General features: G+C 46.1%; 2 protein-coding genes across 2 annotated transcripts; one reads left to right on the plus strand and one right to left on the minus strand.

The window, feature by feature from the left end:
• The first annotated feature begins 1,707 nt into the window (after positions 1-1,707).
• Positions 1,708-6,776, plus strand: cdc42ep5 (CDC42 effector protein (Rho GTPase binding) 5). The gene is made up of 2 exons (XM_086155653.1): positions 1,708-1,967; positions 4,930-6,776. The coding sequence occupies exon 2, from the start codon at positions 4,932-4,934 to the stop codon at positions 5,784-5,786; it is 855 nt and encodes a 284-aa protein (XP_086011779.1). The 5' UTR covers positions 1,708-1,967; positions 4,930-4,931; the 3' UTR covers positions 5,787-6,776.
• Positions 6,777-6,870: 94 nt separating this feature from the next.
• grwd1 (glutamate-rich WD repeat containing 1) lies at positions 6,871-19,229 on the minus strand. Its single transcript, XM_086155643.1, has 7 exons — positions 18,999-19,229; positions 18,801-18,918; positions 12,966-13,134; positions 12,667-12,877; positions 11,350-11,495; positions 8,447-8,638; positions 6,871-7,450 (listed from the first exon to the last, which is right to left on the minus strand). The coding sequence occupies exons 1-7, from the start codon at positions 19,204-19,206 to the stop codon at positions 7,142-7,144; spliced, it is 1,353 nt and encodes a 450-aa protein (XP_086011769.1). The 5' UTR covers positions 19,207-19,229; the 3' UTR covers positions 6,871-7,141.
• Between the last annotated feature and the right edge of the window lie 111 nt (positions 19,230-19,340).

Genomic DNA, 19,340 nt, shown 5'->3' on the forward strand with positions numbered 1-19,340 from the left:
ACCCGCGTCTGTCCAAATCCTCGTGGTGGGACTTCAAAAAACTAAATCTATAATTCCATCATTTCCTTGAAAATCAACAGGAAAACTCCTATGTGTGGGTCATTTAATTCAGTTAAAGATTAGTCACCGCATCATCACAATCCTGAGTAACTTCCTGCTCTCTGAATAGGTTCTAAAAAAGCTATTCATTATGACACTCATTGTCTGTAAGCGTCCAAAACTACAAATTGAGGTGACGTTTGCTTCCTCCGGGACGTCCGGACTTCCTGCGGGCTGAGGAGACAATTGCAAAAAGAGGGGGCGGGCGGCTGAACCCGCCCTGCGGCCCCCTTCAGCGTCCCCGCCAGTCGCTTGTTTTAAGTGACCCAACCCTGGCCTTTGGACCGAGCCTGCCTCATTCCGCTGCAGAAAATAGTCCCTGTTCGAGGAGCCAACGAGGCTAACACTTTTGGGTTTATGCCCCTTATCGGAAAAGTTCTTAGAGTCAACGCCTGAAATGAGGACGTGATTGAAGTACAAGTACAGAAGTTGAAGAAATTAAATATTTTGGGAGTACAAATACTACAAGTACACGTACATTTTCCAAGTAACATTGAGAGCGGTGGCTCATGGGGAGACCATGCCTATGGCAGAAGAACTGCCTGCTACTAGTACTAGCCCTACTACTACGACTGCTACTAGTACAGCTAATTTCCTGGTTGGGTTCCTACAAGGGGGGAACTTGGGGTTCCTCAGGGTTCTCCGGGTTCCTCCCACAGTCCAAACACATGCAGGAGGTTCAGTGGAGACCCTACATTGTCCAGATGTGCAGATGAGACGATGACTATACATCCGTCTCTATTTGACATGTGAATGAGGGGGGCAAGAGTTGTATGCTTCTATATGACGTGCGAATGGTTGTACCATCGATCTCGAAATGACTTGTGAGCGAGAGGGTGAGCAGTCGTTCGACTCGACGTGTGAGCGAGATGGTGAATAGTTGTACGTCTCTGAATGACCTACAAATGAGAGGGTGAATGGTCGTCCATCCTCTTGCCCAACGGCCGACATGGTTAGGCTCCCAGCCTCGACCCAGATGTACCGATGAGAGGATGAATGGTTGACCATCCATCTGTCTCTATTTGACATGTGAATGAGGGGGGCAAGAGTTGTATGCTTCTATAAAACGTGCAAATGGTTGTACCATCGATCTCGAAATGACTTATGAGCGAGAGGGTGAATACTTGTATGTCTCTGAATGACCTACAAATGAGAGAGTGAATGGCTGTCCATCCTCTCGCCCAATGGCCGATGGCTTAGGCTACCAGCCTCGACCCTGAGCACGGAATAACCCCCATAGGTCATGAATTGATGAATGAATAACAAATAAATTACAAGCAATTTCCCAAAAATTTGCAAAAGAAATCCAGAACACCGCAAACTGAAAGTAAAGTCAGTGCTCCACGCTTGATAGTGCGTACTTTGTACCGAGCATAAGTAGTTTTAGAAGTAGAAGTAGTACTTTCCGTGCGATGAACCACAGAACCCCACAGCCGCCATTAAAAAAAGAAAAAAAAAATATTCCCTCCACTTTTTTTTTCTCCCCTTTTTTTCTGTTTATATTTAAACGACGAAAAGAGTCGACAGCAACTTTTTTTTTTTTTTTTTTTTCCTGCCTCCCCCAAGTCTCGCGTCACTTCCTCGCTTCTCGCCCATCCCTTTGGAAAGAAGACGAAAAAAACACACACACACACACACACACAGAAAAAAAAAGAGAAAAAAAAATATCGAGGGCGAGAAAGGAAAAAAAGGGGGGGAAAAAAAAAGACTAGAGTCGCGGTGGTGGGGGGGAGAAAGAAAAGAGAAGTGAATGAAATTAAATAAGGAATAAAGGGTTGAATGTGAAAAAGGGGGGAAGAATGAGAGGAGCGCGGTGAGAGAGCGGGACGCGGCGGAGCGACCACGACACACGGGAAAACACTTTCACAGTAAGTCTCGCTCCCACTATTAAAAAGATTTCTTTTTTTTTTTTTTATTATATTTTTTTATTTTCCTTTCCTCTATCTCTTCTCATTGCGTTGAATCGGGATCGATCGGCTCATCGATCCGACCGGGGCGCGTCGGGACCCCGCGCGCTTTTACGCGTCACCGTAAAACTTTATTATTATTATTTATGATTATTATTCATTAAAAAAACATGTCGTGCGAGTGTGTGTGTTAGAATACACGAGTGTGTATAGAAGGGGTGTGTGTGTGTGTGTGTTTGTGTGTGCGGGGGTGGGGGGGAGTGGGTCAGTTTCACCCCACACACACACCCAATAACACACACACACACACACACACTTCAACAAAACTTTCAAGCAGGATACGTTTGTGTTATTTGATAAGAAAACGGTTGGTACAAGTGGACCCACACACACACACACACACACACACACACACACACACCGGAAACCCTCCTCCCTTATTTTAGGCACCCATTTTTTAAATTATCATTTAAAAATGGATTAATTAATGTCGTGTTAAATGTGCTTTGGGTGAATGCTATTGAGAAAGCTGCTGTTTCTCTCTCTCTCTTACACACACGCACACATACATATACACACGTGCACGCACACGCACACGCACACACACCCCCGAGGGGGAGAGAAAAGTATGTGCTGGTGTTGCAGGAGTGCGTCTCAAGTGCAAGTCTCGGCTTGGCCTTCCAGCCTTTCCCACATTTGTTGCACAACCAGATGAAGTCCATCCCGATGGACTCTCCAACACGCTTCTGACCTTTTCCCTTTTTTATTTTTTATTTTTTCTTTCCGATTTTCCAAATGAAATGCTCATCTGGGGTGCCGGAGGGTTGGGTGGGTTTGGGGGGTCTGGAAGAAACATGATCCGGAGGCCCCCTCAGGGTGAAACCGGTCAATCTAAAGGATACTTCCGGTGGGGAGGGTTCATGTCCTTCTGGTACATCTATTTCCCTTTTTTTTTTTTTTTTTAAAAAAAAGAAAATAAACGTCACATCTGTTGTATTTTTTATTATTTTTTTTTCTGGCTTTTTGATATCTTAAGTCATTTGTTTCTAATTTTTAAGATTTTTTTTTTAAAGGCGGCTTTTCATTTCATGCCATGCAACTTTTGCTCATTAATATCCAGGCAAATTAGAATCAAATTGAATCATTATTTAATCTCTTTCATATCTAATTTTTTTTTTATAATTTATCACTTTCTCCACCAGTATCTTATTTACAATTTTCAATTATGCCGTTATATTTTTGTGTATGTTATACTTTTGGCAAGTAAAGTATTTTTCACAATTTTTATACATTTTTTACAAACTTTTTTTTATTGTCTGAGAATTTCCTGCCCTCTGGCTTTTTCCACTCAGATTTTCAGTAACCTCTTCTTTGTCTCTTCTTTCAAACATTTATTTACATATTTTCTAATAATTGGTTGATTATTTTTCCCGTACAAATTGTTCAATATATTTTTGGGAAATTGTTTTCAATTGCTTTTTTTTTTATATGTTTTTTTTTTTTTTTAAAAGAATTTCCAGCAACTTCTTTCAAAGTGTTTTTTCAGAAAACAGAGGGAAGTAATTTCATGACTTTTACAAATTTCCTTGCATTTTTTTTTTTTCTGTGAATCTCCTGTGTGTTTGCTTTTTTAATTCACATTTTCGGTAACCTCTTCCTGTCTTTTCCTTCATAGTTTTTTTTACACATTTTGAAATATTTTGCCATTTATTTTTCTACAGATTTTTAAAATTTCAAAAATTATTTTTTATTTGTTGTAGTTTTCTATTTAAACTGATTTCGACAACTTCTTTTGAAAAGCATTTGCTGCATTTTCTTGGAAAACAGTGCGTAATAATTTCAAGATGTTTACTGATGTTTTTTAATTCTGGATTTTAGTAGCCTTTTCTTGCCTTCTATCCACTTCTTTTTGAATATTTTCAATTTTTATTGATTTTTTTTCTCTCATGCAGCCTTTCCTGGAAAACCCAGTGAAATAAATTCAGAATTTTTACAAATTATTTTGCTAATTTTTTTGTGAGAATTTCCTTTTCGAGCTTTTCTTAATTCTGATTTTTAGTAACTTCTTCCTGTCATATATACATTTTTTGTATATTTTTAAATAATTTACCAATTTTTTTCTCATGCAAATTTTTCAACATGTTATATCTAAAAATTTTTTAAACCTTTCTAGTTTTTTTTTAAACCGAATGTTGTGTGATTTCTTTAATGTCCATTCGCATTATGTCATTGACAAACAGAATTAATTTAATGATTTTTACAAATTTTCTTGTAATTTTTTTGTGAGGACTTCCCTTTCTTTCTTTTCTAAATTCAGATTTTTTAGTTCTGTCTTCCTGTGTTTTCCATATTTTCAAATAATATACTGTTTTTTTTTCTCATACAAATTGGTCCATATAAAAAATTTTAATATACATATTTTTTTATTTGTTAGTCTTTTTTTGTTAATTTCAGGCGACTACTTTCAAAGTGCATCAGTGGTATTTTGTTGGAAAACGCTGTAAAATTTTCATGATTTTATACATTTTCTCACCACTTGTTTTGTGGGAATTTCCTTTTCTTGCCTTTTTTTTTTTTATTCAGATTTTTTTGTAACCTCTTCCTGTCTTATGTACATTTTTTTCTCATGCAAATCATTCCAGATATTATTATTGTTTTTAAAACTGAAAATAAGGCGGCTTCTTTCAAAGTACATTTGCGAGGTTTTTGCCGTTTCTTCTGTTGTAATAAAATAGCGAACTCGTGTCTGTCAGTCATCTGGTATCCCCTCTCTAACCCCGCTGACCCGAGGGCCCTGAGGGTCCTTTAAGAACTGAAAGTCGGCCCGGGTCTGGTCTCATCTGTTCAGTGTTACTTTCCTCATACTTGAATTTACGACCCCTCCTTCCTAACTATTTTCCTCCCCTCCCCCGTCTGTTCGCAGGCATGCCGCTCCACAAATCAACCCGGGCCCCTCGCCTGGACCCGACCATGATCTCCGCCCCGCTGGGCGACTTCCGCCACACCATGCACATCGGGCGCGGCGGCGATGCCTTCGGCGACACCTCCTTCCTGTCCACCCTGGGCCCGACCGCCCAAAGCTCGGACCGAGCGGCGCCGTCGCCCGACGATCCCCTGGCCGGCCACGACGAGGCGCCGGGGACGCCTCCGGCGAGCGGCGAGCTCCAGCACTCGGAGTCGGTGTCGTCCTTCACCCTGGACTTGGACCTGGATCTGGGCCCGTCCATGCTGGGGGACGTGCTGGGGGTGATGGACGGGCTGGGGTTGGAACCCGACAAGGGGGAAACGCCGCGTCCCGTGTCCTCCGGCGCGGCGAAGCAGGCGGAAAGGTCCACGAACGTCCGGGCGGAGGTGAACGGGATGGAGCCGGCGGCGGCGACGGAGGAGGAGGAAGAAGCGCGAGACGCCAGGACGACGGACGGGCCCAAACCCAAAGGGCTGCGACCCAAAGTGAGATTCAGCGACAAACGTGAGGAGATCATCCGCCAGGCGTCCGAGGAGGACGACGGCCAGGGCTTCGATTTCCAACATGAGGATCAGCCGGGGCTCCGGCGTCCGGCGGCGGGGGGAAGCTACGGCGACGGCGAGCACGCCGCGCCCCCGAGTCCCGCCGCCTCGCAGGGCTCCAACGAAGAAGTGACTGCTTTGGACAGGAGGAGGGCGGACAACGGTCACTCGGAGACTGACTCAGAGGACGACGACGACGACGACGACGACGATGAGGAGGAAGGCAGGGGTTACACTTTTGAAGACGAGTTCGATGACGAAATCGGCCTATAGGGGGGCGCCGTAACCTCGGGATGTTAGCTCTCGGGCTAAATCGACATACTGTAATTCCATTCGCTGTGGGTGCGGGGGGGGGGGGAACCTTCCGATATGCAAAACTGGATTTTTTTTTTCCGGGGTACAAAAAGACGCGCGGCGGCAGATTTACCAAAGACGATTTTCTTCTTCTTTTTTGTTTTGTTTAACGGCAAAACTCACTTCTCCCATCCCTCCGTCTGGATTCAGCCGCCATCTTGCCCTCCCCCCCGCCGCCATCGAAGCCAACTCTCACGTCGCGTCTTAACCCCTTTTTCCCGCTGCATGTTTTATTACTTTTTTTTTTTTTTTTTTGCAACCCTTGCGTCCGAAAACTCGGAAATCCCGCGTTTCTCGAAGCACTGTGAACGTCACATTCCTCCTTCAATGCCGTGATTTTCCGATCCGAATCCACATCTATCTGCAGAAACGCCGTTATTTAGCATGTTTTTTTTCCCCCATAAATGCCAATGCTATTTTATTATTATGGGATGTTGGGGGGGGGGCTGGAATAGGAATGACATGAACCTCTTGAAAGACATTCATGTTTTGTTTTGTTTTTTTGTTTAACCTCCTGATGCTGTTAAAGAGGTGCTGCTCCTCTGTCGCTGGTGTGAGAACGACTGCAGTTGAAAAGGAAAAAAAAAAAAAAAAAAACAACTTGCTGGGATTTAAGAGGAAAAACAACAACAACAACAAAAAAAAAAAAAAAAAAAAAAAAAAAAAAAAATGAGACTCGTCTGACCTTTGTTCTTGGCCTATGCGACTCCTGGGCAAATCAATAATAAATAACTAAATAAACAACCAACATTTGGGCTGGATCAGAGCGTTGGGTTCCTTCCTCGGTTGCCTGCCGCCGCCGACCTCTCGCCAGGCTTTTCCGTAATCCCTTGCAGATTTTTTTTTTTTTTTTTCAAATTTATTTCATTGTTTCTCCCCCCCCCAGAATAAATCTCAAGTTTACTTTCATCACTTCCTGGTTCGAAGGTTGCTTTCTACTGATTTTAGGCGCCTGTTCCGGTCGTTCGGTGCATTTGCAAGACAAATAACAGACGTCCGCGCGTCGATAAATCGCGACTTCGCGTTGAGAGTTTTATTCTTAAACATAGAAAAGGCGAATGTTAAAAAAAAAAAAAAAGCCCGACATCTGTTAGCTATACAGGATTGACGGCAAAGGTCGACGTGCGTCGGCGCGAAGCCAGCGAATACCGAAAGGGCTGATTTACCATGTCGAGTTATATAACGTTACAAGCTCCCTAATTGTGAAACACCCTCTCTCTCACACACACACACACACACACACACACATTTGAACGCACACGCATGAGCGCAGGCTACACAGATATCGTCCTGAACACGTTGAAGCCTGACAAGGCGGTGGAGACCATGACACCCGGCAGCTGCGGGTGCCAGTGGATCTCCTTGACCTCGGACTGCCCCTGGTGCAGGAAGAGCAGCTGTGGCGGCAGGTCCTTCATGGCCTCCACGCGGGCGCCGGCATCGCACGACTCCACCGACAGGTCCCACTGGCTGACCACGTCGTCGGCGCCCGACGCGGCGAACACGCTCGAGTCGGCCGGGCTCCACTCCACCGACGTGATGGGCGCGCTGTGCTGCTTGAAGTTGGCCACCGGTCGTCCGCCCTGCGGGGAAGCGTGAACGGGGTGAGCTCGAGCAGGATAATGGCAAGCAGGATAGCGACCGCGATTTTTTTTTTTTTTTTTTTACAAGTTGCAACAAGGGAAGTCTGGAGGACATCACTCGATCTCCACCCTGCTTGTTAGCCAAAATTTGTCACCAGCTGCGTTAGATCTTAGGCTATTTTCGATGCAGCTGAGCTACTTAGGAGGGTAGGGAACTCGGTTAGCTTGCGGGGCTCAAGCTTAATTGACTAATTTGGAGGATGCTAACATACCATGGCAACCTCAGTTTTGAAGCAGCTAAAGCTCCTTTGCTAACTTTGACATTGGAGGCGACTTGGCTACTTGACTAGCTTTGATTGAGCTAACATACCAGGCAAGCCTTGAGGGAATTTGTTTTGAGGTAGCTAAGCTCCTCTGCTAACTTTGACATTGGAGGCGACAAAATAACTGGTCCTCGTTTACAAGCCACCTGGCTAGCTTGGAGAGTGCTTAGCTACTTGGCACATTTGAGGCAACTGGGCTACTAGACTAGCTTAGATGGAGCTGGAGGGAAATTGTTTCGAAGCTGCCAACCTTGTCTGCTAACTTTTAGCTCTGAGGCAACAAGACTACCAAGCAGTTTTTCCGAGCTACTTGGCTCGCTCGGAGAGTGCTTTGCTACTTGGCACATTTGAGGCGACTTGGCTACTTGACTAGCTTGGATTGAGCTAACTTACCAGGCAAGCCTTGAGGTAATTTGTTTTGAAGTAGCTAAACTCCTCTGCTAACTTTGAGTTTGGAGGCAATAAAACTACTGGGGCTCTTTTTACAAACTACCTGGCTAGCTTGGTGAGTGCTAATCTATTTGGCAAACTTCATTGGTGTTCCCAGCAGTAAAAGTTGAATAGTTCTACCCAGTCGAACATCAGAGCTAAGTTTTGTCTGACCTACTAATAAGAACTCTCATGCTACTTTGTCAACAACAACAGTTTTTCGGTCCCTTTTATTTTTTTTTACCTTGAACTGTCGCAGGTCCCACACTTTCAGAAGCCCGTCATCCCCTCCCGAAAGAAGAAATGGTTCGCTCCGGTTCCAGCTGATCACGTTGACATCAGACGTGTGAGCTTCGTCAGCGGACAACATGGAGTTGGGTGGCGCGCGGATATCCCAAATGCGGATTGACTGGTCAACTGAACACGAAGCGAAGACCTACGGCAAAACACAAGAGGGGAATTCGCCACTGGTTGAGTCTGAGGCAGTGCAGGAATCCCAAAGTGCTTCTTTTGATTCCTTCCGGAAAAAAGACGGGCTCTCTCCAACATGAGAACCTGTTCCCACCTAGCACCAACTTGCTGACGTAGAGCTGTTGTAACGAGGAAAGGGACTATGGTGACCCAGGAGACAAACTGGCACCAGAAATGTTCCTGTGGTGAGCTATGATGGTAATCCATGATTGCACTTTCACAGTCCTGGACTACTGGATCTTGTCAGTGGTTTAAGTCACCTGGTACAACTTGGACAGAATTCAAGGTAACTAGTACTACTTTGCCAGGGTCTAACGCAACTCGTACTACTTGGCCAGGGTTTAATGGACCCGGTACAACTTGGCCATAGTTTAAGGCTGTTAGTTCTACTTGGCAAGGGTTTAAGGCAACTCGTAGTACTTGGCAAGGGTTTAAGGCAACTTGTAGTACTTGGCTAGGGTTCAAGGGACCTAGTACAACTTGGCCATGAATTAAGGCAACTCGTACTACTTGGCTAGGGTTTAAGACAACTCGACTACTTGGCCAGGGTTTAAGACAACTCGACTACTTGGCCAGGGTTTAAGACAACTCGAAGTACTTGGCTAGGGTTTAAGACAACTCGACTACTTGGCCAGGGTTTAATGGACCCGGTACAACTTGGCTATGGTTTAAGGCATTTAGTTCTTCTTGGCCAGGGTTTAAGACAACTTGTAGTGCTTGGCCAGGGTTTAAAGGAGCTGGTATAACTTGGCCATGAATTAAGGAAACTAGTACAACTTGGCCAGGGTTCAAGGCGTGCTCTAATACTTGCCCAGGATTTTAGGAAACTAATACTACTTGGCTAGGGTTTAAGGCACCTAGTAACCCTATGCCAGGGTTTTAGGCAACTAGAACTACTTGGACAGGGATTCAGGATCTTGGAAAGTAGTACTTTGGAAGTACTTTAGCATCAAAAAAAAACAAAAAAAAACAGACAATTTAGGATTAAGAGGAAGAATCTAAGCTCCAGTCCTATTTCCCCAAAAAGATTGTGGTAGGACCACAAAGGTAATGCAAATGGCGATCTTTGGACTAACAATTAGCACTGACCCAGCTTTGATGGGCATTTGCGTCGTTCCTCAATAAAGGTTAACTGGATAAATCAACAAACCGGGTACGGGTTGAGTCCTTTCACCCGCAACAGAAAGCAAACAGACGTTTTGCAGCTCAGCCGACTGGAAAACCCAGTACAGGTCGGACTAGCTTCCTGTAGTTCCGGGAGATTTTCCAAAACAACAGCTGATAGCAAACATATTTACCCGCTTTAGCCTAAGACGAGGCGCGGCTCTCATGAGACCCAAAAGTTCCAAAAAGACCTCATGTGATCCACTGATGATCTTCCCACATCTGTTTCTCGCGGCACATTAGACATAGATAAGAAACACTGGGTTTGATTCAAGTACGGCAACATCACACACACAGACACACTCTTGTGTGTCTGTGATGTGTGTGTGTACACACACATCAGGTCCTGCCTGACCCCCCTCCACCATGAAAGGTCAGACCAAACTCAGTGGTTGGATTGCAGAAGATACATTTTGACCCCAAAAGCTACTTTCCCATGAACCTTAAAGATGGTCTATATTTGGTCCTGTGGTCGTTGGTTTACGCCCCGCTATCTCTTACACACACACACGCACACACACACACACACACACAGTGGCAGCACTGTTGAAAAGCTCATCCAATCTGGGGTCTGCAACAGTTTAGCATTTCTGATTGGTCGAGATCTGGCAGTGCTCTAGTGCCATTACGGCACACGGACATGTGAACCCCATGGAAAAATAAGGTAAAATTTAATTGATTAGACAAAGAAAAACGAAACAGAAATTCTGGTCTTTTTTTCCTCATAGTGCCTGCCTTTCAGATTTTTTTTTTTTTTTCCTCTTAAATGTTCTAAATCGACATTCCACACATTTTAGCTATAAAAATTGGTCATATAGATTAGCATGTCATCGCTAAACAGGATGAGCCGCAGCAGATCAGTAGCTGGACTTGATGGTGGACCTTTAGCTCTCTTTGGGAACACGAGAAAGGAGCCCCAAAACCTTACAGGCTCTTGAACCCCCAAAAAGTTTGCGTTCTTCTTTCAAAGCCAACTGCAGATCCCCAAGGTATTCGAAGTTGACTAAAAGCTGAAGCTCCAGCTTGATGGAATTTACATGGAACAACGCAGGTCTGGAATTAAGTCCACCCTGATTCCAGAACCAGAACCCCACCCCACCTCCAGCGCCCCTAGGTGATCGTCGCCTTGACGTTCCAGACCGGTGATTGTGCGGCGCTGTCGCGTTGCTGTCATTCCACTCGTTCACTTCGCCGCCACACCCACTTATTCCATCTCTGCAGCTGGAAACCACCGGCTAGGTCTTTATTTAAGCCAGTGTGTATGTGGGTGTGTGTGTGTGTGTGTGTGTGGTTGGAGTGCATACCATGTAGAACCACAGGAACAACCCCAGCTAAGGAGGAGGTAGGACAACAAATGGTGACATCAGCACACAAAAAGGTGGTGGTGTTTTTTTTTTTTTTTTTTTTTTTTTAGGGAATTTTAGGGGCGGAGCTTCACCTCCGAAGCTGAACCCATGACGGTGTGACGGGAACCTCCTCCCCGACGCCCCGCGACCCAACGCGCACGCCTACCGTGGCTTCAGTCGGCGACCACTGGAGGTCCTCCACAGACTTGGTGTGGGAGCTGAAGGGCCGTTGGTCGATCTTCCACGACATCCCGCCCTGCTCCGGTTCCCACACGTGGATGTTCTTCTTGCAGTCGCCGCTCGCCAGGCGACCTGTCCGTCGAGGAAGAGAACATCAGCTGACCCCCCCCGACCGAAGCGACCCGTGTCAGAAACAAAGACTTCCTCGGTATGCTTCGGAAATGTTCTTAGGGACCGTCCAAAGCTTGCCGCTTTTCCTGATGAGCGTTTCCGGCGGTTCCGCCCGCGAACGATAAAAAGCTGCGTTTACCGTCCGTAAGTGTTGGATTTATTTTCGCGACTTCCTCTTTATCTCATTGTCCCAGATCTTACAGTTCCAGGACAATCAATGCTTTATCTCAAACACCCACCTCAGGTATTTGCCCTTTTCACAGTCCCTGCATAGTCAAACCGCACAAGGAAACACCGAGCTGACAGGTAAAACCCATTGATGCCCATAATCGGTGTGCGATAACGGGCGGGTAATAACATGCACGGATCAAACGGCGGGTTTATAACATCTAAAACTCAGGGGTAAAACAACAAGAGCTGGAGGCTCCCACTGGACTCGCTAGCCATTTAGCAGCGGGAGGGTCGGTCGTTACAACACGGCGCATTTCTAACCATGCGCGACGCCGTCTCCGGCATGACACCAGATTAGATTGCAGACGAGCCGTCGGCGATCGGATACGTACCACAGCCCCCTCGCCATTTCCCAGATCTAATCTAAGACTCCAGGGAGGAAAGGGTGTGTGTGTGTGTGTGTGGGGGGGGGTTGAATCCCGATGACTGAAATGCTACTGACTCGTGACAAGCCCCAACCCCCCCACAACACCAGAGAATAAACCAGAGCAGTGGGGTGGGGGGGGTTAACTTGGATGGGTCAGCTGTCAATCACAAGCCGACAAGTCTACGGTGAACCTGCAGATTGTATTTTGTGAGTTTGGGGCGGGAGACGGGGAACCTGTGGAGAACCCAGCCACGAGAACATGGAGGCTATTTTAAGTCGCTTTGGATAAAAGCGTCTGCCAAATGCAATGTAATGTAATGTAATGTAATGTAATGTAATGTAAAGGCAACCAACAGAGAGAACCCAGTGGTCCGGCATGTTCTCCCCCTGTCTTTCACCTCCAGTCCAACTGATTGACAGGTCACCTGTCCGGGTTAAACCCCGCCTCCGCCCTCGGAGAACCCGAGCAGGAACACCGGAGACGTGGAACACGGTTAAAAACTCGATTACGAGCTCCGGGAACAGTCGCCTTACCTGGTACGACGGGCGACCAATCGACGGCGAAGCCCTCGGTCATGTGACCCGAAAAACTGAAGAGCGGCGCGGTCTCCTTCTGCTTCTGGATGAAGTCGGCCATGGCGGCCGAGCTGTGGACGGCGTCCAGCTGGGGCCGCAGGTCGAACACCTCCACCTGGCCCTTCTCCGACCAGACGGCGGCCAACGGCTGCTGGCTTCGGCGGGTCACCTTGCGGACGGCGAGACAAGACGGGAAAGAGCGGGATGAGCGTGCCGCCGCGGCCCGGGAGAGGACTGGTTGAGGACGCCGGCGTTACCCGGACGCGGTTGATCCCGCCGTAGTGCGGCATCATGGCCAGCTCCATCTGGGGCTTCTTGTCGGCGTCCTCCTCGTCGTCGTCGTCCTCCTCGCTATCTTCGCTTTCCTCCTCTTCATCCTTCTCTTTCTCCGTCCCGTGGAGGTTGTGCATGCGCATGACGAGGAGCCTGAAAGAGAGCGACGGAGGTCAGAAAACAGTCGTGGTAGCCTCTTGAGCAAGGCAGCGGACACAAACGCCGCTCCCTTGCGTCTGCGAGAAGCGTCTTTTTCACTGATTGATGCATGTTTGCGTTTTACTCGACTGTTTATTATGGTGTGCGATCTGAAAGCCTGTTCTCCTGCGCGATAAAATTCATTCCTGGCGGTCAGCTTCACCGCAGGTATAGCTAAATAATAAAACATAGCGCTGCAGCCAGATGCAAAAAAAAAAAAAAAGTGCATGGAAATGTAAACAGTACAAGTAGAAAGTGCGAGTTGATAAAGCGCAGATTGACATCGTGAGATGCCGGTACTTCGTGTGTGTTTTACCGCGCCTGTGCGGCGTGAGAAAGTGGAGGGCTAACGCTAACCGTACATTTGAGAAGGTTTGGAAAAAAAAAAACTCATGGAAAGCTATCCGCTCACATCTAAAAACGACTTTTTAGAGATTTTACAGACTGTGAATCTGTTGCTATTTAAAAGACTACAACTTGATTCTTTCAGCTATTTTTCCCCCACCATGCAGTGTTTTCACCGGGTATCTGCAAAGCTTCTGCTTTTAAACCCCATCGTTTTTCCTTCCCCGCTAGGTGGCGACACATCGGACAGTTGACGCGATCCGAGCCGGGCCGATCCGCCCACAGCTCCACCGCCGGCTCCTCTTTCCGAACAAGACGTCCTTCACCACTCTCGTTCATCCATACCGCCAACAAAATACCGTCTTTGTCTAACCAGGTTTCCTGTTTCTGGTTATGTCAGAGCTCATCTATTGGTTGAATCGTGCTAGGTGATATAAGCACAAGACTAGGAAAAGACCGATCTAAACCGGCTCAGATTACCAACTTACACTTAGCTTAGCTATGACTCCAGTAGGACTCCTAAACTTTCTTTCTGACTTTGACTTTTCAGCCCGCAGCTCCGAAAACCGCTAGGTGTGAGCCCGGCATTAGGCGACGGAGCGCCCGCTTCATTGACAACAACGCGGCACGTGGGCCGGGGCCGAAACCGCAGACAGAAGCAGAAACAGATGTTTCAAAAGGAAATGGGGCGGAGGAGGGTTTGTAGGGGGGGGGGAGAGGCAAAACTAACACAGAGTTTCTGGAGAGACATTGTTTGAAAAAAAAAAAAAAAAATCCTGGTCCGTGAAAAGTACAAGGAGTCCTGACGCAGATGTGATCCCCCACCTCGGCGAGCCCACGCCGAGTCCCGGGTTTAGAGTTACGCCTTCGGAACCCAAATGTTTTAATTGAAAAGGGCGAATTGGTTGGTGTTATGACCCAAGACAGCATTTTTTTTTTACGGGATTAACACAATTTGTAACAATAACATATCTGTTACTGATTAATATTCTTTATGTGCTCCACAAGCATGTGGGATTAAAGAACGACTTAGTTATTCGGAACTGCGCAATGATAACAAAAACAATGCACCAGTTGATGATTTGATTGGATATGATTATACAATGCAGCTCGATGCATCAAATTCTGCTATTACTTCATAACATGTAGCGTCTGGTTTTGTTTTAATTTATAGTGCTTGGGCATGTGTCCTTCACCCGTGGCGTCATTCGAACTTTAAAACTTTATTGTCCAGGCAAAAATGGGAGACACAACCATCAAACTTGTTTGATTTTGAATTAAATTTTATACATGTATATACATCTCGATAATGTGACTTCACTGCATCGATGTTGAAGTGATAATCATTTTGGAGCATCTTGGAAAGTAGCCTAAGGGCGGCATGGGCCGGTGTCTCCCTGAGCTGAACCCAAGCCCAGATAAATGGAGAAGGTTGCGTCAAGAAGGACATCCGGCGTAAAACTTTTGCCAAACCCAAACATGCGAATCAACCATAACAACCGTATCGTACCGGATCGGTTGAGGCCCGAGTTAACGCCGACCGCCATTGGTACCGATGACCTACAGGGAACCAATGGAAACTGGGCTACTGTGGGTCAAAGAAGGAGAGAAGGAACGCGTGTTCAGAAGCAGAGAGAGAAGAGGAAAGGCAAAGAGTCTGGGACTGAGTTTAGGGACCTTGAATATCGGGACTATGACAGGAAAAGGTAGAGTTGGTCGACATGATTCAGAGAAGGAAAGTGGATATACTGTGTGTCCAGGAGACCAGGTGGAGAGGTAGTTAGGCTAGAAGCGTAGGAGCAGGCTTTAAGTTGTACTATCATGGTACTGCCAAGAAGACAAATGGAGTAGGAGTTATCTTGAAGGAGGAGTTTATTAGGAATGTTCTAGAGGTGAAAAGAATGTCAGATAGACCTATAAGTCTGAAACTGGAAACTGAAGGTGTAATGCTCAATGTTTAAGTGGCTATGCCCTGCAGGTGGGATGTGAGTTTGAAGAGAAGGAGAAGGTCTGGAATGAGCTCTATGAAGTGATGTAGAATATCTCCAGAGATGAGAGAGTGGTAATAGGTGCAGACTTCAATGGACATGTTGGTGAAGGCAATAGAGGGGATGAGGAAGTGATAGCCAGTTTTGGTATCCAGAATAGGAACGCAGATGGACAGATGGTGGTAGATTTTGCAAAAAGGATGGAAATGGCTGTAGTGTACACTTTTTTTTTCCAGAAAAAATAGGTACATAGGGTAACTTATAAAAGGGGTAGGACCACCCAGGTAGACTACATCTTGTACAGACGAGGTAACCTGAAGGAGATCAGTGACTGCAAAGTAGTTGTAGGTGAGAGTGTAGCCAGACAGCATAGGATGGTGGTTTGTAGAATGACTCTGGTGATGAGGAAGATCAAGAGGACAAAGGCAGAGCAGAGGACAAAGTGGTGGAAGCTGAAAAGGGAGGAGTGTTGCATGGTTTTCAGGGAAAAGTTGAGAAAGGCTCTGGGTGGTCAGGGAGAGCTTCCACATGATTGGACAACAACAGCGAGTGTTATCAGGGGGACAGGTAGGGGAGTACTTGGTGTGTCATCTGGAAAGAAAGAAGATAAGGAGACTCGGTGGTGGAATGAGGAAATGCAAGAGTATATGTATATAGAGAGAAAATGGTTTGCAAAGAAGAAGTGGGATACAGAGAGGACTGAAGAGAACAGACAGGAGTACAGGGAGATACAACGTAAGGTAAAGATAGAGGTAGCAAAGATAAAAACAAAGGGCGTTCAATGACTTGTATGCTCGGTTGGACAGTAAGGAGGGAGAGAATGATCTATATAGGTTGGCGAAACAGAAATAGACATGGAAAGGATGTACAACAGGTGCGGGTGATTAAGGATAGAGAGGGAAACGTATTGACAGATGCAAGAAGAGTGACGGGAAGATGGAAAGAGTACTTTGAAGAGCTGATGAATGTGGAAAATGAAAGAGAGGTAAGGGTAGAAGAGGTGACTATTGTAGACCACAAAGTAGCACAAATTAGTAAAAGTGAAGTGAGGAAGGCATTGAAGAAGATGACGAGTGGAAAGGCACTGGGCCCTGATAATATACCTGTGGAGGTGTGGAAGTGTCTTGGAGAGGCAGTGGTAGATTTCCTAACTATTATTCAACAGAATCTTAGAGAGTGAGAAGATGTCTGAAGAATGGAGACAAAGTGCGATGGTGCCTATTTTTAAGAATAAAGGGGATGTGCAGAATTGCGGCAACTATAGAGGGATAAAGTTAATGAGCCATACAATGAAGTTATGGGAAACAGTGCTGGAAACTAGACTGAGAGCAGAAGTCAGCATTTGTGAACAGCAGTATGGCTTCATGCCTAGAAAGAGTACTCCAGATGTAGTATTTGCTTTGAGAATGTTAATAGAGAAGTTCAGAGAAGGCCAGAGGGAGCTACATTGTGTTTTTGTAGACTTAGAAAAAGCATATGACAGGGTGCCAAGAGAGGAGCTCTGGGATTGTATGAGGAAGTCTGGAGTGGCAGAGAAATATGTTAGACTGGTGCAGGACATGTATGTATCAGGATCAGCTCTGAGCCCCCTCTTGTTTGCAGTGGTGATGGACAGGCTGACAGATGAGGTTAGACGGGATTCCCCATGGACCATGATGTTTGCAGAGGACATTGTGATCTGCAGTGAGAACAGAGAACAGGTTGAGGAAAATCTAGAGAGGTGGAGGTATGCGCTGGAAAGGAAAGGAATGAAGGTTTGTCGCGGCGAAAGAGAGTATATGTGTGTGAATGAGAGGAACTCGGGTGGAACGGTGAGGCTACAGGGAGTGGGATCAAGATCAAGAAGTTGGGAGGATTTCAGGTACTTGGGGTCAACAGTCCAGAGCAACGGAGAGTGTGGAAAAGAGGAGAAGAGACGGGTTCAAGCAGGTTGGAATGGATGGAGAAAAGGAAAGGTGTACAAGACAGTGGTGAAACCAGCGATGCTGTATGGACTGGAAACAGTTACAATGACCAAAAGACAGGAAGCTGAAGTAGAGATTGCAGAGATGAAGATGCAAAGGTTCTCTTTGGGAGTGACCAGGATGGATAGGATCAGGAATGAGTCTATCAGAGGAATAGCACATGTTAGATGTTTTGGAGAGAAGGTCAGAGAAGCCAGACTGAGATGGTTGGGTCATGTACAGAGGAGGGATAGTGAATATATTGGTAAACGGATGCTGGGACTGGAGCTGCCAGGCAGGAGGTCTCCAGGAAGACCAAAGAGAAGATTTATGGACGTAGTGAGAGAGGATATGAAGGTAGTTGGCCTGAGAAAAGAGGATACAGAGAACAGGGAGAAGGTTGATTCGCTGTGGCGACCCCCGAAGGGAAAAGCCGAAAGGAAAAGAAGATTTTGGTGTATCTTGGAAGCGCCGATTTTGTGCAGCGCTCATAACAACTGAGCACCGCTGTATTAATTTAGCAAAAACTCATGTAACAACCCGCTGGTTGTTGTTTATCACTGTTGTTAAACTAGACCTGAGGTGATCATGACTGCTTTTTTTTATGGCAGTAATTACATGCGCATTGCCACAGTCATAACGACACATGTTTGTGCAATGTGTAAATTATTACTTCACATATATTGTTCAACAGAGGTGATGAAAATTTTTTTTTTTCCTGTGGCAAAGCAGTAATAACTGAGTAGTTCTCATTTGAATGAGTATCCTGCAGTAATTAATGCAGAAAGTGAAGTCATGACAACAATGCAAGCCTGGCAAGTGTGTTATCATAAGTTTCTTTTTATATTGAGTGTTTAAAATGTGGGTGCTTTAAGCTTTTTAAACAAAAATATTCACCTTTGAAAATAGACAATTTCAGGAGTAAGAGCCATTCTACAGAGAAAAAGTGATTTACATTTTTTTACCTTTGTCCTTATTCATTTGAACGTTTGGTCAATATTTTCAACTGATACTTCAATTGGGGAGGATTCAAACATGGAACCACGCCGAAAATATGAACGCTCGGGAAAATGACGTTGAAGAATACAATAAATATTGTATCTAAATAGAATTTAATCTAAATAAATATCTAATAATCTAATAAATATCTAAAAAAATTGTGTCTAAAATGCTGAAAAACTACAAATCTCGACCAGACGCGCGCCTGCGCAGACCAATCATACGGTATCGTTTAAGAAATTCCAACTCCGCTCGGTGGTCGTCCATTTCCGGTCATGCGCAGTTTGCTCTGTTTACAAGCGTCTCCTCTCGGCCGAAGAGTAAATGCGACGGATGATTCCCTCACCTGTTAGCTAGCGCCGTGTCAGCTTGCGTCCCGGCGCAAAGCAGCATGGACAGGGGGAACTGTTCCCTGCTGTCACCCTCCTCGTCCTGGAGGACGTCGAAGCTGAGACACGGAGCACCTGTGCGGGGGAAACGAAGAAAATCAACCCCTACTCCCTCCGACGCGAACATAGCGACTGTCAGCCGAGCTACCACTCGCCTGTCTGACACTCGTGGTACATGCGGTACGCGGAACGGTCCATCTCCAACTCCTCTCCCGATTGCAGGGGCTCCACTCCGGGGACGAACACTCTCCTCTCCCCGTCCCCCTCCTCCTCTTCCATCTCGACCCCTTCGTCCTCCTCCTCGTCCATCTCCACCATGTCGCCCTCCTCCTCGGCGAACGCGTCTTCCCCGGGAGCGGCCATCTTGGATGAGAGAGCGCGCTCACTTCCGGTGTGCTCACGGGAGCCACGTGGTTTATCCTTCCCCCCCACGTTTTTCTTCTCTTTTCCCCCCTCCTTCTCTCCTTTCTTTCTCTCTCCGTTTCTTCCCCCGCATT

The sequence above is a fragment of the Fistularia commersonii genome, chromosome 11 (assembly GCF_037954325.1).
Source record: "Fistularia commersonii isolate RoL2024-O1a breed Wild chromosome 11, RoL_Fcom_v1.0, whole genome shotgun sequence".
Classification (NCBI taxonomy): domain Eukaryota; kingdom Metazoa; phylum Chordata; class Actinopteri; order Syngnathiformes; family Fistulariidae; genus Fistularia; species Fistularia commersonii.